This window comes from Meriones unguiculatus, chromosome 5, assembly GCF_030254825.1.
Source record: "Meriones unguiculatus strain TT.TT164.6M chromosome 5, Bangor_MerUng_6.1, whole genome shotgun sequence".
Taxonomy (NCBI): Eukaryota; Metazoa; Chordata; class Mammalia; order Rodentia; family Muridae; genus Meriones; species Meriones unguiculatus.
This window is the reverse complement of record NC_083353.1, coordinates 118,761,789-118,788,452: the sequence shown is the minus strand read 5'-3', so window position 1 is coordinate 118,788,452 and position 26,664 is coordinate 118,761,789. Positions and strand designations below refer to the sequence as shown.

At 40.1% G+C, this 26,664-nt stretch overlaps 1 protein-coding gene across 1 annotated transcript in view; it reads right to left on the bottom strand.

Moving 5' to 3' along the window:
• Nucleotides 1–1,479: 1,479 nt before the first annotated feature.
• The window catches only part of LOC110564294 (uncharacterized), a 52,238-nt gene continuing 27,053 nt past the window's right edge, over nt 1,480–26,664 (bottom strand). Inside the window, exons 8-16 of the mRNA XM_060383416.1 lie at nt 25,056–25,111; nt 24,297–24,455; nt 16,490–16,524; nt 14,766–14,987; nt 12,690–12,832; nt 11,014–11,117; nt 4,256–4,367; nt 3,980–4,143; nt 1,480–1,633 (exon numbers count right to left, since the gene is read on the bottom strand). Of these exons, the coding sequence (XP_060239399.1) occupies nt 1,480–1,633; nt 3,980–4,143; nt 4,256–4,367; nt 11,014–11,117; nt 12,690–12,832; nt 14,766–14,987; nt 16,490–16,524; nt 24,297–24,455; nt 25,056–25,111 (1,149 nt within the window). The remainder of the gene's footprint in view (nt 1,634–3,979; nt 4,144–4,255; nt 4,368–11,013; nt 11,118–12,689; nt 12,833–14,765; nt 14,988–16,489; nt 16,525–24,296; nt 24,456–25,055; nt 25,112–26,664) is intronic.

Below are 26,664 nucleotides of genomic sequence, written 5' to 3'. Positions count from 1 at the left end.
GGAACAAGAAAAAGTCTGAGAGGAGATGGAAATGCAGTTTGAATTTGATAGAGAATAAGAGGTGTACTAATTTATTGAAGCCCCGGTTTCTCAGCTAGGCATGGTAGCACATGGCCTTAATCCCAGCACTTGGGAGGCAAAGGCGGGTGAGTCTCTAAGAGTTTGATGGTAGTCTTGTCTATATAGCAAGATTCACGCTCTCGAAGGCTAGGATCTCTCTATATAGCCGTATTTCCCACGATGTGTGTTTTTACATATATAGTCTTACTCCAGAAGTTGATTTACAAAACATTAAGGTAAAAAACCAAAACCACAAGCCATGTGTGGTGTCTTGTGCCTTTAATCTCAGCACTCAGGAGGCAGAAGCAGAGACAGGTGAACATATGAGTTCTAAGTGAGCCTCTTCTACAGAGAGAGTTCCAGGACAGCTAGGGTAACACAGAGAAATCCTGTCTCAGAACAAACAAACAAACAAACAAACAAACAAAAAATCACTACCACAAACAAACCACCAGAAATCATGAAAACTATTCAGGACCAAAGGACACTAAATGACATCTTCATTGAATGCATGAAAACCTGAGTGTGGAGGAAATACCTACATTATCCGGTGAGAGGATAGGTACAGAAATCTTGAATTAGGACAAATCACTGTGTCAATACTAAATGTCCTGAGTTTGATCATTTGGGTATGGATGTATAAGACAGGGTGTTGTCGTTGGAAAATATTTACAAACATTTGCATCTCGATTTTGTTTGGTTGGTTTGGTTCTATGACACAGGCTCTCACTGCACTCATCTATTCAGCAATTCCATCTTAGCCTCCCAATTGCCAAGGTTACAAGTGTAAGCAAGCCACGACTTCTAGCCAACTTCAGGTATTGCCACCATTTCTATAAGGCCTCACCTTAGCATAGATGGGTTAAAGAGGGGTGGGAAGGACAACTGATGACTTGTTTAAAAGATATTCAGGATCCTTGAACTATCCTTGCAACGGTTTATCAAATTTGAAATAATAGTTTTCTGGCAAAAAATTTATAACAATGAATGAGGAAAACTTCTACATGAAACAAAAAACAAACCTACACAAAATAGTAATCAGCCAACAAATGAGAAATCAGAGCCTACAACTATTTCTAGGCCTTAATTGTGCTTTCAATTAAGATGATTTATTCTATTAATAATGAAATGTTCAGGCTGCTTATTAAGGTTCTTTATTAAGTTCTAAGGAATTTAAGTAGCTAGAGCATATTCCTCAGTCCTATGGAATGTCCATGCATCAGAGAAGGTCTGTACTGTCTCCACAAGGAAGGAAGACAGACTCTGCTCTGTGAAGTCAGATTCCAGAGGACACTCCCAGCCTCTGCCAGCTTGTATCTCTGCACAGCAGACAAGGTCCTGTGATCAAAACATTTGTTTGTAAGGAGTCACAAATTATTACAGGAACGAAATGAGGATCAGCACAATTCATGTTTACCTTTAAGTATTCTTAGAGAGCGAATCATGGAATTTGTCCAGTCTCTTCTCACAAATGCAGGGGTAGGATCTCCCACATTGCTCAACCTCTAGTCTTGTTTTAGATAGAAATACACATCCTCCGATCTTACGGTGGTAACTCGGGTTGTTCAAGGCACTGAAGAGAAAAAACAACAATGGACAACTGTTTAATGCAGAGCAGTCACTGAAATGTCATGACTTTAAGGATCCTATTGGCCATCATACACAGACTATAAAATGATTAATCATAAGTTCATCAAAAAAATGTTTTCTTTTCTCTAAGCCCAATAAACAGAAATGGTCTCTTGATCACAACAAAATCTCCACCTTACTTCACACTCACATTTTTGGTCAGCAGGTAGAGCAGATTTTCAGTATTTCCAAGAAATTATTTCACGCTACACATCTGCTTTCCCATTTATACTTTATCAATGAAAATGCTAGAGTAAAAGTAAAAACAGAGGTGTGTGGCACACAGAACAAGGCCTTATAGTCTTGTGTTTTAGGGAGAAAGGGAATATTAGAAATGCAATCAGAGATGAAGGCTGTAACTCATGTTTTGGACTGTTTTCCCTTTCTTCCTTCTCCACATCATAGCTAATGGGTCTTCAGTGAAACATGGTAATCTCCTGAATCCCCTGTATGCAGTAAAACTCTGATTTCTGTAGGATGCTGTATTAGAGGCCACAGTTTATCTTCTGTTAAAATATTAAATGTTGCAAAATAAAAATTAAATTAAAATACAGAGCATTTTAGCATATAAGCTGAAATAGAAGGACTGTGTGCTCTGGGCCAGCCTGGGCTACGTAGCAAAACCAGAAGTCATATAGTACTTAATATTTTTTTGTATAAAAAAACAAAAATCAGATTTCTACTGAGACTGAAGTGTTAGCAGGAACAGGAACGAACCTCTGACAATCAGGGAAGCACTAGAATTATTGTCCCCAAATAGTCAGAGGAAGCTGACTAAATAATGCACACAAAATGGAGATCCTCAACAATGAATCCAGCCAGCCACAGTGGGCACAATCAGTCCCAGTATTTAGGACATGAAAGTAGAAGGATCACAGTTCAAGGCTAACCTTCAAAATGTATAGGGAGTTTGAGGCTAGTCTGGGTTAATGAAACTCTGTCTGAAAAGTAAAGAAAGAAAATGAAATCCATCAAACCCACATGAGACTGAGATCTAAAAGGGATCAGTCTTTAGCAAAATAAAACACTTTCTTTGAATCTTGGATTTAAGATGGGGAGAAATAGAATATTCTAATATACAGAAAGTAAAAGAAACAAGAAAGAAAAATGAAACAAAGTGGCTTGTAGGCAGAGCATAGACAGAACAGGTAGGATACATTAGTAATAAATATTTGCATTAGTCAGCCATGAGATATGCTCTTGGGGACAGTCAGAAAATTGTGTGTATGCACAACGTGGGCGAGGGAAGAAAGATCTCAGCAGATACTGGCTGTCGACAAAAGATAATTACTAAAAGAAATGAAATGTGTGTTCACACAGTGACATGCACACGAATTGACATGACAACTTTCATAACTGTCAAAACTAGAAACACACCATATGCTCGCATGTGAGTGGAGAAGTATTGTGGAATATTTGTGTAATTCAAAAGCGCTTTACAGCAAGAAGAATGAACTGTTGGTCTCTGAAAAAGAGCTTTAGTTAGCTAAAAACCAGTAATGATGATAATTCTAACAGTGAAAGAAGCAGAGAAATACAAAGCCAATCACAAATCTATGCATAATATATGATACTTTGGACTAGGCCATACTCATTGATAATAGAAAAGAGCACATGTCTGCTTTCCCAGGGACAGGTGAGGGGCAAGGAGCAGAAAAAACTTTGGAAGGTAACAAAATGACCCTGTTTGGATTTGGGGGTTTCTGTTGCTATGACGAAACATCCTGAACAAAGCAACTTGGGGAGAGAAGGATAAACTTGGTTGCCAGAATCATAGTGATCCTGCGGCTCTAGTTATGCATGACTGGCTGCTTTACATGCTGCCGGAGCTCAAGGATGGGGCAGATGTTGAGGTGGACTGACTCAAAGCGCAGGCTCTGGGCCCAGATTGTAGTTGAGTTTGTCACCTGCCGGCTGAGCCCCACGGTTTCCTAGTTCTTAAGTGTATTGTAAGAGCAATGAGATAGTAAAATGCTTTATCTTCGTGATGATGAAGCATATGCCATTTATCACAGTTAGCTATTGTCATCTGGGAAACAGACTATTTGCTCAGTGCTTGGAGCAAAGGCATCCATTCTACAGACACAAGCTTCACTGTGTACCAGGAAGAAAGATGGCTCCTGCTGGGTTAAGTCAACTTTCAGAGGAGCATTTCTTCCCTTCCAGCTTATCACCCTGTTTGTACCCTGTTACACAATGGATTGAGTCCTGCAGTTAAAAAATTTGGTCACTAAGTTTTCACAAATCATCACAGGACACCAACAAAGATGACAAAACATTGACTTTTTACCTTTCCTGCACACTGCACACTGAACCAGGGAATTTGTCTATTGTCTTATCAAAGACACAGGAGTGGGCTTTACCACAGTCATCACTATATGTGTCTGTGAAACTGAAAAACGCACTGCCTCTCCTCTTACGTAGTGATTTCACTACTGTTAAATCACTCAAAAACTATAACGGGAAGTTATTTCAATTTGAAGCTTATATTGATGAAGGACAAGATGTTTAAAGCAAGGTTTATTGACAAAAATTGTAAGGAGTATGGAATTAATCCTAAGCATACCAATAAAAGATACTCATTTTCTTGAAACCCATAAAAAATGATCTTGGGCCGCCAGTAACAGGGGTCAGTTGGTGGTGTGTACCACCACCAAACCGGACAACCTGAGTTCAGACTTGAGATAACACACAGTAGAAGAGTAATAATTCTTTAACTCTCCTGTGAGTATTGGTGCTGTGTAATGTACGTGCAAATGTGTATGCATAACACACAAAAATAAATGAAATAAAAATGGTCTTTTAATCAAAACTTAAATCCTCTTTTACTCATTAGCAAGTTAAATTAATTTTCAGTATTGCTAAGGGATAATTTTATATTAAAATGCGTTTCCTTTAATGCTTTCTGCAATAAAGGCAGTTAAAAATATGTTATGTGGTACATGGACAAGGTCTGATATGCCCCTGTTTTAAGGAAAAAAGAAAGGTTTAAAATTCAAGCACAGAAGAAAGGATGTGACTGCTGTTGTTGATCTCCTCTCTCTTCCCCCAACTCAGAGCTAATGGGACTTCACTGAAACATGATGATCCACTGACTTCCCTGCATGTAACACAACTGCCAACTCTGCAGAATGGTGTGTTAATGCCACAACTACCTTCCCAGAAAAAAAATTAATTTAAAACGTTGATTAAAAAATAAAACAGTAGGAAAGGGGAGGCAGGCCTATAACCTCACCGTTTGGGAGGCTGAGTTAGAAGGATTATAAACCAGGTCAGACTAGTGGATGTAGGGGGACCCTGATTAAATATTAACTGATAATTAAAGCCTTATTCAATGCACTTCTGAACATTCAGGATTCTGAGAGACTTCAGGGGATCAGCAGAGCATGGCAGACAATCTCTCTCCTAATAGGGCAAGATGAATAGTAAAGCTTTATAAAATGGTTATTCAAATACTAAATATGAATCTAGGAGGATCAGGAATTCAAGGCAGGTTTGGGAAATAACAGTGAGCTTGAAACAGGCTAATCTGATGAGAATCTATGTCAAAAAACACCAGAAAGAGAATGATATCCACCAGACTCCATGGGGGCAGAAATGGCATAGAGATAAAGTCTAACAAAAGTTCACCTTTCGTTAATCTTGCATTTAAACCAGGGAGAAATGGAGCATTTAGATTTACTACAGAAAAAACCAAGGAAGATAAGTGAAAGCAAATGACCCACAGACAGGAGAGGAGAGATACAGCAGGAATGAGCATACACCTTAACCAGCCATGAGATAGGGTCACGGGTCCAACCAATCAAACATGAGTGTTGAACACGGGCAAAGAGGAACAGGATCCAGCAGACACTAACTGTTCATGATACACATGAAGCACATATTCTGCATCATGAGATCTTCACTTTACCACCATAGTGACGCCCACCACAGCTCTACCCAAGAAGCACAAGTTTAGGCTCACAGCTGCTCACAGGGTTTATTAGAATCTTACCCTGTAAGCAGGTGATCAAGCTTCTGCATCTGCTCACTGGAGAAAATGCTTGTGGTGGCCACAGAAACCTTCTGACCACTGAGTTTCCTCAGTGAAACCTCAGATCTGGCCATACAATCGGCACCACCATCCAGGAAGAGTTCTGTAGCCTAGTCAGCTCCTGGCACCTCACTAAATGTTACCCCTGCCCATCTCTGACTCTGTATGATGCCGTACGTAGGCTATAAAGGAAGTTGTTAACTCTGTGGCCAGTTCATGATGGCAAATACCAGAAATCTCAGTGCTTGGGAGATAAAGCCAGGAAGACTAGGGATAGTCTGTATGAAATTGTACTTCATAGCTAGCGAAAAAACAAAATCAATAGCAGTACTAATACTTTCACTGATTAGAATATGTTAGCATATCTTATAAGGCTGTCTGTCCTCTGGCCACCTCTGGGACAGCCTTCTTGAGAGTGTCATCAGAGGAAAGAGAGGAAGTTATTTTCCTGCCTATTTGGAAACTCGCTGTCCACACCCACATTGAAAGAAGCAACCCAGACCTGCCAGGACAGCAAGCACTGAATGAAAGTTTCCTGAGGAAGTTATCTCTGTGGATACCGCGCCTCAGAGAGTTTCTGCAGCTGCTGAGGACGAAACTCAGTGACTACCACTGGAAAATTACATCGTGAACATAAGAGAGCAGGAACAGTACATGAAACCCACAAAAATACAGACAGTAGGGTTACCATCTAACAGACGTAAAATAGTTATTACTGACATCGTTTAAGGGATAAAAATCAGGAAAGACATACTTGCCTGTAATCCCAACTCCAGAGAGATAGAGACAGTAGTGCCAGGAGTTCAAGGGCAGCCTGGGTGACATGAATCCCTATCTCAAAATAACAACAAAAGTAATGAAAATTAAATTAATTTTTAAATGATATGAAAATCAACTTAAAATTCAAGTACCAAGCAAACTTATTAAAGACAAACACAGAAGTATTAGGGGACTTTTTTTAAAAAAAATTTGTATTTCTGAAAATATGAATACTAAGAAAAATGATAAATATATGATAGGAAGGCAGAGGGAGGATTTAGAGGATTAAAGGGCAAAACAGATGAGTACTGGAAAATAAGGGACAGGAGAGAGTAAAGGATGGATTAGCCAAACTAAGGATGTATAAAAGGCTTTATGTAAACTAGCTAATTGTTAGTAATTGACTAGTTAGTAATTGACTAGTTATTGGTTGACCAACACAAAACAAGCTCCATGTTTTCTTGGTGTTTTAGAGTTTGTTTGTTTGTTTGTTTGTTTGTGTCCTTGTTTGCTTTGGGGAAATTTTCTGTCTTACTGGGATTTTTGTTTGTTTCCTTGCTTGCTTGATTTATTTTTCTATTTTTGTCTTATTCTTTTTGGGAGAGAGAAAAATTACATGAAGTTGAGTGGGTAGGAAGGTGGGAGGAACCAGGAGTATTTAGGGGGAAGGGAAATCTGATCAAAATATATTCTAGGAAAACATGTAATTTCAGAGATAAAAAGCAGATGTTGAGACTCATGGCCAAACTTTGGGCAGAATGCAGGGAATCTTATGAATGAATTGGGAAATAGTAAGATCTGGAGGACAGGAACTCCACAAGGAGAGCAACAGAACCAAAACTTTGAACAAAGGGGTCCTTCCTGAGACTCATACTCCAACCAAGTACCATGCATGAAGATAACCTAGAACCCCTGCACAGATGTAGCCCATGGCAGTTCAGTGTCCAAGTGGGTTCCATGGTAATGGGAAGAGGGACTGCCTCTGACATAAGCTGATTGGCCTGCACCTAAGATGGACACACGGGCTTCCATGGAGCACCTCTCGTGTCCAATGTGGACACCTTGGGGAAGTGGGCTTATCAAAGGATTATGTCCATTCTAGTTCCCTGAGAAGCTTAGTAAATCTTGGAACCAGGATGCTTGCTTCTGTCGTTCCTGAGGGCTCGTGCACTTGGCCTTCAAGCTTGATGGTTGGTATCAGGGATGCTAGGATTTCTTCCGGTCCCAACCTTTTAGAAAGTAAACTTAAAACATAACTCAGTTCTCAATTATGTAAGACGTAATCTAGAGAAAGCCAAAGTACTTTGCTCACTTTGCCACCAATGGTCATCAGTCCTGAGCTACAGTGCAATATCTTGACTTTGAGATTGCTGCTCATGCTGTCAAGCTGCAGATTGCCATCAGAACAGGGTCCATCCTGCTGCCCATTTGGGGCTACACCCATTTCCTTGCCAACCATACCCCCTCTAAACTCTGTCAACCACTAAATCATTGTCCACTTTCTGCAATTCTGTCACTTTAAAAATGGTCTAGGAATAGTATACAGCAGTGTTTCTCTACCTTTGCAATGCTGACAAAACCCGGTTTACACGATATTTGGGGGAGGAAGATTTATCAGTCCCAATAGTTTAGGAAGCAGTTTCCATACCTTCTTGGCAATCCCTTGTGCACATGGATGTGAAACACACTGCACTGGCCTACCAAGAAGAACCTGACCAGCTGTTTACATTAAAGTTTTGTGATTTCATCAGCCAAAAAAAGAAAAAAGAAAAGAAAAGCAGAACCCCCCTACCAGTGGACTTGGGGAGGGGCATACGTAGAAAAAGAGGAGGAAGGGAGGGGTCAGGAGGGGAGAAGGGAGGGAACTGGGGGGGAGGATACAAAGTAAGTAAAGTGTAATTAAAAATCAAATTAAATTAAAATTAAAAAATTTTAACTTTAAAAAAAGAGTTTCAATCACAGAAGATATAAGTTACTAAAAGAAAATCAAGGTTCAAGGCAAGGGATACATCCAGAGGAGTTCCTAGTAAGAGAGACCACAGAGATCATGAACACAGCACAGGCTTTTGCCACTGCCCTTGGTTCCCATCATAACTACACGGTAAGATCCTACTGCCAAAGACACCACACAGTTGGATGTTGGAACATAGAGAAAGCAGTCTCAAGTCAATCAGGAAACATCCTCCCCTGGGCTGACTCTCAAAGGGTCAGAAGGTGCTTTGCAGGCTGCAGGGCAGAAAAAGATATGAGTCATCCTAACCCAGAATTGGAATCTGCAGTGACCTGCACAACACTGACCTGCTTGGCAAGCTATGCCCAGTGGCACACTTGTTATAGAGTAAGTAACTTCTTTCTTATTGGAATTGAGGCCTTTACCACGTAAGAAAAATCATGTTTGGTGTTGTAATCCAAATCAAAAGTCCATGCTTAGGGAGGTCATAAGCCCTACAGTCCCTTTGCTACAATCACTTTGCTAAGTGGCTGGTAGTCAAATTGCATTTTTAATATTTATATTTATAAATATAAATAGGCCTGTGCTGCTCTTATCCTCCATCAGAGAAGCTTCTTTGGGTGGTGGTCTGTGGAGTGTGGCAGAATTGGTCCAAGGGCTTAGGAGAAGCAAATATGCGCTTAGCTCCAAAAGAGGCATCTACATTAACACCCCTTACCACCAAACCAAAGGCAAGACTCAGGGAATATCAAGAAAGAAGAAACAGAAAGAATGTAAAAACCAGAGAAGGGGAAAAGCTCTGTGAAATGCAGCCTTCTAGACAAGATGAAATTTCTGCAAAGATGAAGAAGGGTTCTCTCCATCATGAGAAGTCACTGTTGGTAGGCGACAGCTGCTAGAAAAGGAAGATTCATTCTTTATTGAGGGTGTGGTCCATGCTGGGTTTTCTTGCTCCAGTAGACAGCCTACATCCAGTTAATTAAGAAGACCCGAGTTAGAGGGGCACTGTTGCAGGATATTTGTTTTTTTTTTTTTCAATGCAGTTTACTCAGGAACCTTGAACAATCATCTGACCCTGAGGAAAGCCAGACCACAGCTTAAATAACCTCTGGGTAGCCAACCCCAGCGTGCCACGTGGGCAATGCAGATAGGTCCACATACATGGAAGCAAGCCAGATCCTCAGCCTTAGCCAAATGTGGAGTTGTTCATGACAGAGAGCACTCACCATCGGGAAGGTGGAAGGCGGAAACCAGCTCCATCTTTAAGGCATAGAATTCCGCAGCTCTCTACAGTTCCCCCTTTTTGTTTTAGACGCATCAGGATATTTGATCTCATTGTGAACCCTGAGACTGTGAACTGTAAAACCCTGTTTCTAGTTGTGGGTGTTTTAGCCTAGCACAAACCTTTAATCCAAGAGCTAAATACCTAGGTCAAGAGGCAGAGAAAGAAACCACCTGGAAGGGATTAAACAGAAGTGAGGGACATTGAGAAAAGGGTTTTTTTTTTTTTTTTTTTTTTTTGCATCTCTCTAAGTCTTTTTTTTTTTTAATTTTATTTTTTTCTTATCAGTTATATTTTATTAACTCTGTATCCCAGCTTTATCCTGCTCCCTCATTCCCTCCCAATCCCACCCTCCCTCCTTTATCTCCACCCTGCCCCTTTCCAACTCCACTGATAGGGCGTATTTAAGACAGAGTGGATAAGAAGAAAGGGCTTTTGGCTTTTTTCTCCTCAGCTGTCAGTTGAGCTATCAAGATGTTGGCTTTTAGCTTTTAGTTTTCAGCTTTTTCCTTATGGGATGTTGGTTGAATAAGACGATCAGCTGAGTGCTTTCTCTGCCTCTCTGAGCTGTAGGTTTTCACCCCAAAATCTGGATCCTAAGTCTTTATTGGCAAAATCAAGAGATTGAGATTTTGTTTGCGTGTGGGTTTTTTTGTTTGTTTGTTTGTTTTTGTTTTGTTTTTATCAGCAGGGCATATGTTAGAACTGATGCAGAGGAAATTTTGGGGGTAGTAAGGAACAATATGATTATACTTTATATATATATGAGATACTCAAGAAAAATAAATATTATTAATAAGGTAGTCAGTCAACATTTTTCTTCAATATTGGAGTTTATACAACACAACACCAGGAAATAGAAAGAAGATAGATAGATAGATAGATAGATAGATAGATAGATAGATAGATGTGTGTGTGTATAAATTTGCTCTTATATTTATAAATAACAAGCAACTGTGTAAGCAAACTACAGTAAAAAGTCAAATGAAAGTTTGAGACACTCATCCTCATTGTATCTGTCATGATGATTTAGTCACTTTACATCATCTTGAATTGTTGATTTGTGCCTTGTGCATCTAGCACACACAATCCTGAGATGTACGAAGTATTAAGCCACTTTTAGTCAGCGCCTTGATCATACATCTTCCCTGTGTAACACTTGCTGAGACACTGCCTTACGCATCTTGTTCTTACCATGAGCCCCATAAAAAATGAGGAAACCCATGTGAATGGGAAAAGAAGCCTTTGCACACAATCCTCACCACCCCTGTCCCAGTGTGAAGGTTTCCAGAAACTCACAGTTTAGATTGGCCATTGTCAATCCATTTCCATTTATTTTTTGTTGAATCATATGAGAATCCAATCCAGTAATTGTCTGGATAAATCTGGAGCTGAAGGAACCTCTGTGGAGGCAACAATATACCTTTATGATAAAGTTTCTGTTTTTTGATGAGATAAAGATCAACCAGGAAAAGGTCCCAGCATTCCTATGTCCTGTCCTCCCAATGCTAAGTTCCACCAAGCTCATTTTCTGAAGTGACTCTCCACTAGAAGCCTATGGATATCAAACTGATGTCACTTTAATAAGTTATTTAAAGACAAAACCTCGGGTATCCTGAGAGGCTGGGTTCATGACATGATCTGTGACTGTGCTTCTCAGAGCAACTCTCACTATGCAAACAAGGCTATGCTTGATCTCACAATATTCCACCTTAAGGCTCATAAATGCACACTGCATGCATGGATCAATAAACAATTTCTGAAACTTGGTGAAATTGTTCAAATGTGAAATTATTTCAAATTTAAAATTATTTAACTTGTTCAAAGACTACGGAAGCATGTAGAAGTGTTCATATGTGTGTAATGTCCTTTCATCAAAGAAAACTTATGAGATTAAAAAAAATCCTCTGTGAAAATCTATGCATTAAGCTCCATGTTGCAGTAGAAAGCCTCTCTCTTGTTAAGATTCAGAAGTGACAGAGCTTGAGGAGGAGATGGACAGATATTTGGTGGTATTTAGAATGTCTTACATGAGACATCTGAATGACATAATGTCTAATTAGGTTACTGAATATATTTTAAAATGTGGGTTTAAATTTAATTATGCATGCTGTTTCAAATGGAAGATTATATTATTATTTGACATTAAAATCATTTTATGTTGTTGTTTAAATATGTATTCAGTTGGTGTACAAATATTGAACTATGTTCTGAGTAACAAAGTTTTCAAGGTGATCTTGTAATAATTTCGCTAGAAAAAAGTCTATATTTGAAGAGTTTTTTTTGTAATAACTTAAATAGAAAATATCACCATCTTGGCAAATTTATTTTCTTTTCAGTATTCATTTCTAAAGATAGATATCTTGTTACGAAATGTAAGAAAAATAGGAAGTAAATATTTCAGACAGTTTCAGTGAAAACCACCATGAGGGTAACTGGTAATATCACTCATTTCCATGATTTTCATATCATTTCCATTTTCCAGTTAGTCCCAGAGGGCAACTACTTTCTCTTTGTCATCCAGTTACTCATCTCTGACAGTCTCACTTCTGGGTTCCAAAGAGCAAATTCGAGACAGTGGCCTCTGGGGATTTAGTTAGCACTCCATGGAGATAAGAACTGTCAGTCACATGATGTGCTATACCAGAGGGGTAAGCTCCATCATCGAAAGCCAGGCTTCCCTGAGGGACTTTCTTGCAGACCCCCAAGAAAGGGAGAAGACTGAAGGACACACTATCCCTGCAGTAACAAATCTCCTCTTAACAGACCCCGTGTCCTGGCACTAAGTGTGGAGCAGGAGGAAGTCGCCTGGGACATTCTCCCTGCACAGTTTTGTTCACATTATAGGAAAACAATAGACAACCATAAAGGTCTCTCTTTCAAAATTAAAAATGCCAGGGTTTAGTATCTCACTACCCAAGAGCTAGAGCGGGAGAGTCTAAGAGAATAAAGGGGCAAGTAATTGTCTACCGTACCATTTCACTGTCATCATCTATCTTCAAGAGGGATAAGCTGCAATCCTGGCAGGTCTGTTTACATCCATTCCAGTGTTTATTTTCCATGGTGATATAATAACATTTTAAGCCACAGCAGAACCAGCGTCCTTCAGCACATTTGCCTACAACAGGAAAAGCAAATGGCTTCTTATTTTCTGTTATTTCTGTTATTCTGTTATCACAGCAATGTAGCTATGGAACATCTGTAACTACATAAAATCTCGCAGCTCTCAGAAGCTGAGATTCTAGAATGCTGAGAGGCCCCTGAACACCAGTGCACTAGGCAGCATTGTTTATCACAGTGGAGACATGGAAACAACCTGAGTGTCCTTTGTGGATGAATCAGTAGAGAAAATGTATCACATGCACTCAGAAGATTACTAGTTATCCTTTAAAAAGAAATAAATCAGCTGGGCGTGATGACTTATAACTGTAACCTGAGCCCTCCAAAGAGTGAGGCAGGAGAATCACCACAAGGTTGAGGCCAGCCTAGGCTAAGTGGTGACTTCCATGCCAGCCTTAGCTATATAGCCTGGGCTACAGAATGAAACCATGCCTCACACCCAAGCCCCCAAAGAGAGATGCTGACCTATGTGACCAACATGGATGAACTTGAGGATACTGTGCAAAGTGAAACAAACCAGGCTCACACTGTCCTTTCTGACTCCACCCATGAGATATCTAACATAGCCCAATGCTAAGAAGCAGGAACTTGTGAGCTCCCAGGGGTTGGAGGGCAGGGTACCAGAACTAGCTGCTCAGAAGCAGTTACTTGAAGGACAGAACTTGGATCTGCAGTAATGCACTGTGTCCACAGGGGCCCATATGCTACAGTGCACTTGGAGTGTGCTGTGGGCTCTGTTAAATGAGGCACACAGAGGAGCTTTAGATGATGAGAGTCTGTCCTCCTGACTGTTTTGAGGCCTTCAAGGACATGCCCACATACCCATGTGTCAAGTTGAATAGAGTAAAATGTGTGGGGGTTGTGTAGCAATAATGATTGTCAATCATTGTCAATATGATTGTTTTGTTTAGTGAGGTGCTGCAATGGCTGTGCTCTATTGCCAAACTTTATCTCCAACTTCTGCTTTTCTGTGAAGAGGTATCACCGTGTAGCTCAGGCTGGCCTGGAATGTGCTCAGATGTCCAGATTGTCCTCAAATTTATAATCACGGGGATTCCAGCGTTACGTTACCAATTACAGATGATGAAGTCATGTTAAAATAATGACACAAAACATTTTCTGAGCGTCTGAAACACTTCAAAGATTTTTGGGTAACTTTTTCTTTTTCTGTAACATATTTTATGATGTAGCAGTTTTAAAACTTAGTCCTCGCATAATGAGGATTGACACACCCTTCTATCACAGCCCAGTGAGACCACCTGCAGGAGCTCTTTGTAAACTCTAAGTCCTGAAAAATGTTTACTAGTGAATGATAAGATCATTTAAGTGATAAGGTCATTTAAACATAGCCAGTCATAAGAAGAGCAAGAATGTTTCCTTGTAACATTTTTCCAGACTCATTCACTGTGTCACTGACAGGATGTCAGAGTGTGGAAAGCATGATGAAGCTCTCATATGCACTGCAGAGAGGACCCCTTTGTCACAAACAGGCCAACACTCTCATTACAGTTCAGAAGGAAAACACATACCCAGTTATTTCTATGACTGTGTCCATGTAAATGCTCTAACTACACCTTAGCCTAAAAATTTGGTAGATATGCTTTCACTAAAAACTTCCATATTCTGTCAGTAACAAAGGTGGAAACTCATATTTTCCCACAAAACCACTGAATTGTCAACTGTGCTGACTTGTGATTCTACATCTTGGGAACAGTAGGGAAGCCAGAATTGCCATTGAGTTCCAAAAACTAGAAGAGTCTCCTAATCTAGTAAGGGATTTCCAATTTTCTAGGCCCCTACAAGAGATAAGGAAACCCCAAACTATTAACCCAGAGATCATCAGAATTGTATGCTGCTGACTGGACTTCAAAATTTATGGAGAAGAAACAATACAAAATAACGCAATTCTGAATTCACAGTCCTCTCCATACCTCTGTACTGTGAAAAATCTAAAACAGTCTTGGTGTTCCCATAGCATCTGTTCCTCTCTCTCTTGAGGGAGTCCAGCTCATCTTTGAGGTCATCACACTCTCTAGACTTATTTCTCAGCTTCTCTTCCTTTACGTTGCAGTCATTTTGCACATTGCTGTAGTTATAACGGAGGTTGCGTAGAGTTTCCTGCAGCTTATGTTTTTCTAGATGATACTGAAAAACTAAAATAGTAGCAGAATCATTACCAAAGAGACAGCAGGGTCTTGGCAATCTCCTCCCTTTCTCAGAAGCCTGTAAGAAAGGCTGCCAGGGAAGCATGGATGAATTGGATAATAGTGTGTGAAGTTAAACACACAGGCTCAGGACCATTCTTTTGATTCCACTTAGACAGGGTTTCCAACAGAGACCAACTCTAAGAAGCAGAGGCTTGAGAAACACCAGGGGCTGAGGGACGGGGAATGAGCACTTTCTGCACAAAGGCAGGTACACTGAGAATTCCGTCTGCAGTAACGCACTGTGCCCACAGGGGTCCTATGCTACTGTGCACATGGAGTGTGATGTGAACTCTGCTAAATTCTCTTACCTTAACAGACACACACAAAAAAAGAAGTTTTTAATTGTGATAGTATTTTCTTGTGAATGTGGTGATACCTTCAAGAGTATTCCTGTGTTCCCAAATGTATCAAGTTGATTATGTTAAAATGCTTGCATTTTGTGTAGCAAAAACACATCAATATAATTTTTGTTTGTTTGTTTGTTTGTTTGTAGTGAATGGTTAGGGATGGACAAGATCTAATAACAAACTTTATCTCCAACCTTTGTTTTTCTGTGAAGGGATATCACTGTGTAGCTCAGGCTAACCTCCAATTTGCTGGGCTTTCCAGATTATCCTCAAATTTGTGACCTTCCTACCTCACCCTGCTGGCCAAAGGGATTACAGCATGATTTGCAGATGGTAAAGTTATTTTACAGTGATGACACAAAACATTGAGTCTGGAATATTCAAGGATTTTTGCAGCTTTTTCTTCTCCTGTCTCATATCTTATTCTGTAGCAGGTATAAGATGTACGAGAACATGAGTAATAAGGATCATTAACTCCTACTAACACAGCAGAATGAGATCATGTGTAAAAGCTCTTTGTGACCTCTAAATCCTTAACATGTATTTAATAATGATTGATAAACTGTGTCAGTTGAAGATAAACATCAAGATGCAAAAATAAAAGAGGTTCCTCTTCACACTTCCATTTTCATCTTTTCAACATCCTAACAGCATCACGAACAGATTTGCACATTATAGACACCATGTGGAAGCTCCCGTGTGCACGGCATGAAGAATACCTTGATCACAAGCAGCCGTCACTCACACAGAACCAGAAGACACACACACACACAGAGAGAGAGAGAGAGAGAGAGAGAGAGAGAGAGAGAGAGAGAGAGGAATACACCCATGTGTGCACTTATTTTTTGTGACTGGATTCATGTTAATGCCCTGAGACCATTTTAGCCCAAATATTTGGTAAATACACTCTGACTGGAAACGTCCATGCTCTGTCAGTAACAAAGGCGGAAACTCATTTTCCCATAAACCACAAGGACCTGACTTTCAGTTGTTCCGACTTGTGATTCCATATCCTGGGAACAGTAAGAGTCAGAACAGCTACTGAGTTATGGACTCCTACATAAAATAAGAAAATCCCCAAACCATTAACCCTGAGATTACCAGCATCATAAGCTGCTAATCGGACTTCAAAGCTTCTGGGAAAGAAACAATATTGAATAATGTAGTTCTGTATTCACAATCTCCTCCATACCTGTGGGCTTTAAGCAATCTAGAACAAGCTTGGTTTCTCTGTTGAGAAACTCCAGGTAATCTTTGAGGGCATCACACTCTATTGACTTATTTTGTAACAAATTTTAATTTACAGAGATTTGATTTTTTCAAAGTGTGGTACTCTCGACAGAAGTTGTTTAGGATTTTCTCCAGTTCATTTTCTCTTCTCTGTTCTGAAAATATAAAATTAATAGCAGATAAATAACACCAGAAAATGTTCATAATGTGTACACTGAAATGTAAGATTAGAAAGCCCAGGAGAGTCCAAAATGGCAGTGACCAGCGCACACCATATCTGAGGGGCACAGGATCCAAAATTCCGAAATTGGTGAGTGGAGGGGCATCTGAACCCAGAACATCAACATTGAGGCTTCCTGGGCAAGAGGGGAAAACCCGTGAACTAGGTCAATTTGGATCCAGGTCACTCTTGGACATTTGAGAGTGGCAAATTCAACTCCTCCTGCACTTCTCCTTGCCCGAAGCACAGCCCTCTCTGCTCCTAGGAGGCTGCAGTCTTGCCCCAAGCAGTAGCCTCAGAACTCCTTGACTGAGACAGCAGAGGCAGGCCTGCTAGGTCTGTTGCTGTGGAGGGGCAGCTACGCTGGCCTCCCAGGTCTGTCGCTGTGGTGGGCAGCTATACTGGCCTTCCAGGTCTGCTGCTAACCCAATCAGGAGCCTCTGTGCTAAGTGACCAAAACAGCAGAGGCAACTAGCCCAAGTACAAGTCTCCATGCCTGGCAGCCAAACAGTGGACACCACCGAGCTGACTGATCTCCTATACTCTCATTTGCCCCTACAGGCTCAAACCTGAGAGTAGAGAATAAAGGGAACCCCTTTCCGATTATGCCTGCACGTAAGTGAGTGCAACTTCAAGTGAGTGTGTGCAGAGCCACAAATCCAGGATCCCTCTATGCTAGCAGCCAGACATTCAGATCCCTCCCACCCACACCCCCACTGTGAGCAATATAGGGATTGTTGGGACAGCTTTCTCAACATTGAAGCCCCTGATCTGAGGGTCTACCAGTGGAGTCCAGGCAAACAATTCCTGGAGACAGATCTGAATACCAGGAGGACAGCACAATAGGCCTGTAGGCCACTGAGGTATTCAGGGCACCTGTGCATGAGCATTGCACAGGGCGAACAGCGCCAGCACCTGCATCCCCTCCTGTGCTTAAGCTCCACCCTTCCAGGCAATTGCATGCTATAGCACCCTGTCCTTCAAGGCACACTTCCACACACACGCCAAAACTTATGTACATGTGCCTATGAACTTCCTCCCTCAGCTACAACTGAAACGCCAATACCCACTCTCGAACCAAAGGGTGCATCTTCCTAAAGTATATTCCAGACAGACGGACCCAGTCTGAAGTACAAACTCCAGGAACAAACAGCAAAGCTTACGGATAAGGAGATGGTTAGAGGTTGGTGTAGGAACACATCCAACAAAAATCAGGACATCATGGTACCATCAGGACACCAGCAACCCCCAAAATCAATAGATATGCTAATTCATCAGAAACACAAGAGAATAAGCTCAAATCTATGCGTATCCACTTATTAAAGGCTCATAAAGAGGAAACAGACAAAGCTCTCAAAGAAATACAGGCAAATACAGTCAAACATATAGAAGCACATGTAGAGGGACAAGTAGAGAGAAAACACAGACAGAGCAAACCCTGGAGCAGGGGAACTTAGAGAAAAGATCAGAAACCACAAAGGTAAACATCACCAACAGAATACAAGAAATGGAAGAGAGATTCTCAGGCACTGAAGATACAATTGCAGAAATGGATACATCTCTCAAAGAGATAGTAAAGCGGGAAAGTTCCAAACACGAAAAATCCAAGAAATCAAGGACGCCATAAAAAGACAAAATCTAAGAAGAATAAGAATAGACAGAAAAGATTTCAAGCTCCAAGGTCCAGAAAATATTTTCAAGAAAATCATAGAAGAAAATTTTCCCAACTTAAAGAAAGAGATGTCCATAAACATACAAGAGGTCTACAGAACACCAAATAGACTAGACCAGAAAAGAAACTCATGTCATGTAGTATTCAAAACACTAACTCTACAGAACAAAGAAAAAATATTAAAAGAAGCAAGGGAAAAGACCAAGTAACATATAAAGGTAGACCTATCAGAATCACATCAGACTTCTCAACAGACACAATGAAAGCCAGAAAGTCTTGGGCAGATGTCATGAAGACACTAAGAGACCACAGATGCCAACCTAGGCTACTATACCCAGCAAAGTTTCAATCAACATAGATGGAGAAAACAAAATATTCTATGACAAAACTAAACTTAAACAATATCTACACAGCAATCCAGCCCTGCAGAAGACACTAGAAGGAAAACTCCAACAAATCAACTACACCCAAGAAAACACAGGATATGGATAACATCACAACAAAGAATTAAGATAAAACAAGCATTGAAACACAGTACCACCACCAACAACTCCATAATAAAAGGAAATACCACTCATTGTTCACTATTATCTATCAGCAACAATGGACTCAACTCTCCAAGAAAGAGACACAGACTATCACATTGGTTGCAGAAAAAGCATCCAATTCTGCTGCATCTAAGAAACACACCTCTGAAACAAAGCTAAACACTACTTCAGAGGAAAGGGCTGGAAAGATGTTTTTCAAAACAACAGACCCAAAAAACAAGTTGGGGTAGTTATCCTAATATCTAATAAAATAGACTTTCAACCAAAATTAATTTAAAAAGATGAGGGACACTTCATTCTCATCAAAGGAAAAATCCACCAGGAGAACATCACAATCCTGAACATCTATGCCCCAAATACAAGAGCAAATACATTTGTAAATGAAACATTATTAAAGCTTAAATCACACATCATCCCAACACATTAATAGTGGGAGACTTCAACACTCCACTCTCACCAAGAGACTGATCATCTAGACAGAAGGTAAATAGGGAAATAATGACACTCACAGAGATCTTAAATCAAATGGACCTAATAGATGTCTACAGAACTTTTTAAAAATTTATTTATTTTTATTAAGTAAAGTTTATTCACTTTGTATCCCCCCATAAGGTCCTCCCTCCTCCCCTCCTCGTTCCACCCTTCCTTCCCCTTCTTCACGAATGCCCCTCCCCAAGTCCACTGATAGGGGAGGTCCTCCTCTCCTTCCTTCTGATCTTAGTCTATCAGATCACAGCAGGAATGGCTGCATTGTCATTTTCTGTGGCTGGTAAGGCTGCTCTCCCCTCAGGGTGAAGTGATCAAAGAACAGGCCAATCAGATTATGTCACAGGCAGTCCCTCTTCCCATTACTATGGAACCCACTTGGACACTAAGCTGCCATGGAGTACATCTGTGCAGGGGCTCTAGGTTATCTCCATACCTGGAACTTGGTTGTAGTATAAGTCTCTGGGAAGAACCCTGTGTTCAAATTTTCTGGTTCTGTTGCTCTCCTTGTGGGGTTCCTGTCCTCTCCAGATCTTACTATTTCGCACTTCTTACATAAGATTCTCTGCACGTTGCCCAACAGTTGGCCATAAGTCTCAGCATCGGCTTTGATAGTCTTCAGGGTAGAGCCTTTTAGAAGCCCTCTATGGCAGGTTCCTAAGTTGTTTCCTGTTCTTTTAACCCAAACTGAAAAGCAATACTTTCTTTTCAGCACCTCATAGACCTTCTCAAAAATTGACTATATAGTTTGGCACAAAGCAATCCTCAACAAATATATGAAGATTGAAATAACACCTTGAATTTTATTACACTGCCATGGCCTAATACTAGACCTCAACAACAATAAAAATAACTAAAAGCCTACATACACAAGGAAAGTAAACAACTCTCTACTCAAGGAAAGCTTGGTCAGGGAAGAAATAAAAAATATTTAAAGACTTCCTAAAATTCAATAAAAATGAAGGCACAACTTACTCAAACTTATGGGACACAATGAAAGCAGTGCTAACTGGAAAGTTCATAAGTGCCTCCTGAAAGGAGTTTGAGACATCTCATACAAGCAACTTAATGGCAAATATAAAAGCCCTAGAGGAAAAAGAAGAAGAAGCAGACACACCCAAGAGGAGGAGAGAGCTGGAAATAATCAAACTCAGGGCTGAAATCAATAAACTAGAAACAAAGAAAAAATACAAAGAATCAGTGATACCATGGGCTGCTTTTTTGAGAAAATCAACAAGATAGACAATCCCTTGGCCAAACTAACTAAAATGCAGAAAGAAACTATTCAAATCAGCAGAATCAGAAACAAAAAGGGGGACATAAGAACAGACACTGAGGAAATTCAAACAATAATTGGGTGTTACTACAAAAGCCTATATGCCACAAAATTTGAAAATCTAAATGACATGGAGAATTTTCTTGATAGATTCCATTTACCAAATTTAAATCAAGATCAGGTAAACAGATTAAGTAGTCTTATATCCCCCAAGGAAACAGAAGCTGTCATCAAAACTCTCCACTTATTAAAAAAAAGCCCAGGGCCAGATGGATTCAGCACAGAATTCTACCAGACCTTCAAAGAAGAGCTAACTCTAGTTCTCTTCAAACTATTCCACAAAATAGAAACAGAAGAAACATTACCAAACTCATTTTATGAAGCCACAGTCACCTTGATGCCTAAACCACACAAAGGCCCAACAAAAAAAAAAAAAAAAAAAAAAAAAAAAGAGAGAGAGAGAATTTCAGATTTATCTCTTTTAGGAACAGTGACGTAAATATATTAAAAACAAAACAAAACAAAACAAAAAAACTTGGAAACATAATCCAAGAACACATAAAAGCTATCATCCACTATGACCAAGTAGGCTTCATCCCAGGTATGCAGGGATGGTTCAAAATATGGAAATCCATCTATGTGATCAACCATATAAACAAACTGAAGGAGAAAATCCACAGGATCATTTCCTTAGATGCCGGAAAGCAATTGACAAAATCTAATGCCTGTTCATGTTTAAAGTCTTAGAGATATCAGGGATACAAGGCACATACCTAAACATAGTAAAAACAGTATGCAGCAAGCCTATAGCCAACATTAAACTAAATGGAGAGAAACTTAATTCAATTCTACTGAAATCAGAGAAAAGGCAAGGCTGCCCATTGTCTCCATATCTCTTCAACATAGTACTTGAAGTCCTGGCTAGAGCAATGAGACAACTAAAGTACATCAATGGGATACAAATTGGAAAGGAAGAAGTCAAAGTGTCATTATGTGCAGATGATGATAGTATACATGAGTGACCCCCAAAAATTCAGCCAGAGAACTCCTTCAGCTAATAAACACCTTCAATAAAGTGGCTGGATACAAAATTAACACAGAAAAAAATCAGTAGCCCTCCAGTATAGAAAGACAGGGCTGAGAAAGAAATTTGGGGAACTACAACTTTCACAATAGCCACTAATAACATAAAACACCTTGCTGTGACTATAACGAAGCAAGTGCAAGACCTGTTCAGAATAAAAAAAAAAAAAAAAAAAAAAAAAAAGCAAGTCCCTGAAGGAAGAAATTAAAGAAAATATCAGAAGATGGAAATATCTCCCATGCTCATGGATTGTTAGCATTAACTTTGTGAAAACGGCCATCCTGCCAAAAGCAATCTACACATTCAATGCAATTCCAATTTGAAAATGAGGTACAGAGCTAAACAAAGAATTCTCAATGGAGGAATATTGAATGGCAGAGAAACACTTAAAGTAATGCTCAACATCCCTTAGTCATCAAGGAAATGCAAATCAAAATGACCCTGAGATGTCACTTTACAACCATCAGAATGGCTAAAATACAAAACTCAAGTGACAATAGCCTCCAACATTGCTGGTGGGAATGTAAACTTGTATAACCACTTTGGAAATCAGTCTGGTGTTTTCTTAGACAATAAGGACATTTGTTCAATCATGTTTGTAGCAGTTTTATTCATAATAGCCAGAACATCTGTAAACAACCCAGATGTCCCTCAACTGAGGAATGGATACAGAAATTGTGTACATTTACACAATGAAATATTACTCAGCAATTAAAAACAAGGAAATCATGAAATTTGCAGGCAAATGGTGGGACCTAGAAAAAGATCATCCTGAGTGAGGTATCCCAGAAGCAGAAAGACACATATGGTATATACTCACTTATAAGTGGATAGTACACATATAATATAGGATAAACATACTAAAATCTGTACACCTAAAGAAGCTAAGCAAGAAGGAGGACCCTGGGTAAGATGATCAATCCTTACTTAGAATGGCAACTGGGACCAACATGGGAAGAGGAAGGAAGCAGAGAACAGGACAGGAGTCTACCACCAAGGGCCTCTGAAAAACTCAATCCAGCAGGGTATCAAAGCAGATTCTGTGAGCCATAGCCAAACTTTCGGCAGAGTGCAGAGAATCTTATGAATGAAGGGAGAGATGGAAAGGTCTCAAGGGGACAGGAGCTCCACAAGAAGATAAAATAATCTGGCCAGGGATCCTTTCTGAGACTGATACTCCAACCAAGGACCATTCATGGAGATAACCACAAACCCCTGTACAGATGTAGCCCATAGCAGCTCAGTGTCAAAGTGGGTGCCCTAGTAATGGGAACAGGGACTGTCTCTGACATGAACTCAGTGCCTAGCCCTTTGATCACCTCCCTGTGAGGGGTAGAGCAGCATTACCAGACCACAGAGGAAGACAATGCAGCCAGTCCTGATGAGACCTGATAGGCTATCATCAGAGGGAATGGGAGGAGGACCTCCCCTATCAGGGGACTTGGGGAGGGGCATGGGAGGAAAAGATGGAGGGATTGTGAGGTTGGGAGGGGCTTAGGGAGGGGGCTACAGTTGAGACACAAAGTAAATTAACCATAATGAAAGAAGAAAGAAAGGAAGGAAAAAATATGAGAATGCCCAAGTTGACAACCAACATATATCATTAGTTTAATTGCCATTGTCTTATTTCAAATTTAATGCCTCAAGTAACTCACTGTAGAAAGGGAAACAAATTTTTCTCTATGAGAAACTTCAGTGTAAAATAGATGATATAGCTGAATAAAATTATATTAGGAAAACCATATAATCCAACTCCTTTGTTTTTTTGTAACAGCCCAAAACTTAAAAATAAACGCCTAGGTAAAGCATTCCAAGGACATGTAAAACATTTTGAAAAATTGGACTAAGAAACATCAAACAATAGCACAGACATCATTGGAACAAATGGACTCCCCATGGGTGGAGAGACAGGAATATGCAGACATGAAGTTGTGTTTGAACCCAGCATGTAAGTGACTGAGGATGTTATGATATCAAAGAAAAATAATAATTATGCTCAAGAGCTTCTAACAGCTCTGAACTGCTTCACTCTTTTCACTTAAACATGTCTTCAGTATATGCTAGGGAGAAATCAACAAAATAGCATTATTTATTTTGTACAGCTATTTCTTATAAGATGTCTATCTCAGAGTCATAATAACTTGAGCTCAGAAAGCAGATTATTACCAACATTTCTGTTATGAGAAGCAAACTGGTCATGGGTAAGGCAGACTAAGGCAGCCAAAAGTAGCTGGAGAATCACAGCGATGGGTCCAGAGAAAAAACAAACAACTTACAAATTGCATGCCACCTGGAAAGGTTCCTGGTGACAGATACAGTAATGGACAAATTATAGTCGTTGCAGCATCATTTATGGCAGTACCTAGGCAAATGATGTATTTGAGATACTCACTGTATATCAGCCACACTGAGGTCGCCGTCATCAGAAGTAAGCAAAGGATCCCGAGAGCCACTGCAATGAGATGTAAGGAGACTGAACACTCCTAAAGACATCAAAAGTGGTAAGAAATTCATTCCCAGATTAAGAGCATCGTCCACTGATAGCCATAACCTGGGGCACCATAAGAAACAAAGGGGTAATAAACTCTGATATTATAGACGAGATTCCAAAATACAAACTAATCACTACACCTAAGGTTCTGGGAACATCTTAGAAGTGAGAATGGAAAGATTATAAAATATAGAGAGTCATGACATCTGCTAGAAGACAGGAAAGTTGCAGCTAGGGAATCTCAAGAATATTGTAGCCTAAGCAAAAGTGAACAAACACAACTGCAGCTGACATTCAAAATTTGACAGTGTAAATCTCAACAGACACTACTCCTGGAGGAAGAACTATAGGCAACTGTTGACAGTGGAGAGGGAAATCAAGACTCTCCTAGGGATGATTCCCCATGTAGATATGTAATGTCAAGTGCTCAGCTTTAAAAATGTACATACTAGAAACACTAAATGGACTCACAGATTGCATTTACATAAATACATAAGTGTGTGTACATATATATTATATATGAACATATGTAACTAAAATTAATGGGAAAAAAGCATAGAGATAATACATTAAGTAAGGTTGAGAGTTACTGGAAGGATAATTATGGGAAGGGGAACATCATATGAAAATAAAGGATTAAAGATGATCAGAGAAAATTACATGCATGTATAGACATCATCATAATCAACCTCATTAGTCTGTATAATTAATAAATTCTAGTAAAACGTTAAAGGAAAACTTTAAGTCATACACCCGTTCTGTACACAGAATCAGTTCTTTAGAATGAAATCACTTTTGCCCTTTCAGGCATGAACTTTCAGTCAACCTGATGCAGCCTCAGCGGCAGCTGGAATGACAGGCTTGAGCTGCCCCATCCAGGTGCACACAGGTTCAAAATTCATCTTACAAAGCCCTGAAGGCATAAGCAAACTGCAGGTAGGAAACTATAACTGGGAATGAGCACCCATCGAGAGATGACTATTCAGCATGAAGATCAACCAATGGGCTTGGGAAACTGGCAGCCAGTGGTGAGTACCCTGAAGCTGCACTCTGTAAAGGTCCATTATTAAAGGCATTCCTAGCAGTCAGCTCTTTGCATGTCCATCAGATCTATTTTTCTGGAGACAATGAGATATTTATCCTTGTGAATTTGAGAACTTGGATTGTAGGATCTCACTTTTCATTATCACCAAGTTGAAGAAGTAAAAAATTTCAGTTTCAAGATTAAATGTGAAAATATTTGAAGGGCAAGAGAAACAAAGACTGAGGAATTTAGCCCTCCACTTCTGTCCTGACTCCTGATGATGATGGTTGGCAGTGAAATTTTATGAGACACTTGAAATATCTTGTTTTAGTAAAAGCTTTGTTTTAAACACAGAATTTCATATCATTAAGATTGTATTCCTGTAGAAAATGCAACGTTTTATCAGACTGTAGTTTGTCCTATCTAGTGGACAAACTTATCTTCCATATTTTAATGAAAACATCTAAATGCTGATGGTTTCTCAGTATTATAAAAAGTTATTCAAGGCAGACAAGGTGGTCCACAGCTCTAATCCCAGACCTTGAGAGACTGAGCTAGGAAAATCAGGGATTCTGATCTACCCTTTGTTACACTGCACAGTCAAGACCTGTTCTGGCTACAACTTGTGCAAGGATAAAGATGGAGCAGAGATGGAGAGAATGCCCAACCCATATCTGGCAGAGCCTGAGATCCAGGCCATGGGAGAGAGCAAACCTCTCACACTGCTAACGATATTCTGCTATGCTCACAGACAGGAGCCTAGCATAGCTGTCCTCTAAGAGGTTCGACCCAGCCAGCAGCAGATCGGAAGAGAAGCAGAGACTCACAGCCAAACATTTGCTGAAGTGTAGGGACTCTTGCAGAAAAGTGGGAAAAAGGGTAGAAGGACCTGGAGGTGATAGAATCTCGACAAAAAGATTAACAGAGCCACCCAGGGCCCAGGGGCCTTGTGAAGACTGAAGCGCCAACAAGGATAATGCATAGGCTGGACCTAGGCCCCCTACACAGATGTAGCCAATGAGCAGCTCAAGCTTAACGTGAGTTCCCTAATAGGGGAGCCAGGGCTGACTCGGACATGGACTCTGTTGCCTGCATTTTGATCACTTCCCCCTGGCAGGGCTGCCTTGCCAGACCTCAGGAGAAGAGGATGAGCTCAGTCCAGGTGTGAATTGATGAGCTGGGGTAATTGGTGGGTGGATTGGGGAGGACAAATGGTAAAAGAGGGAGGAAGAGTGGGATCTGGAG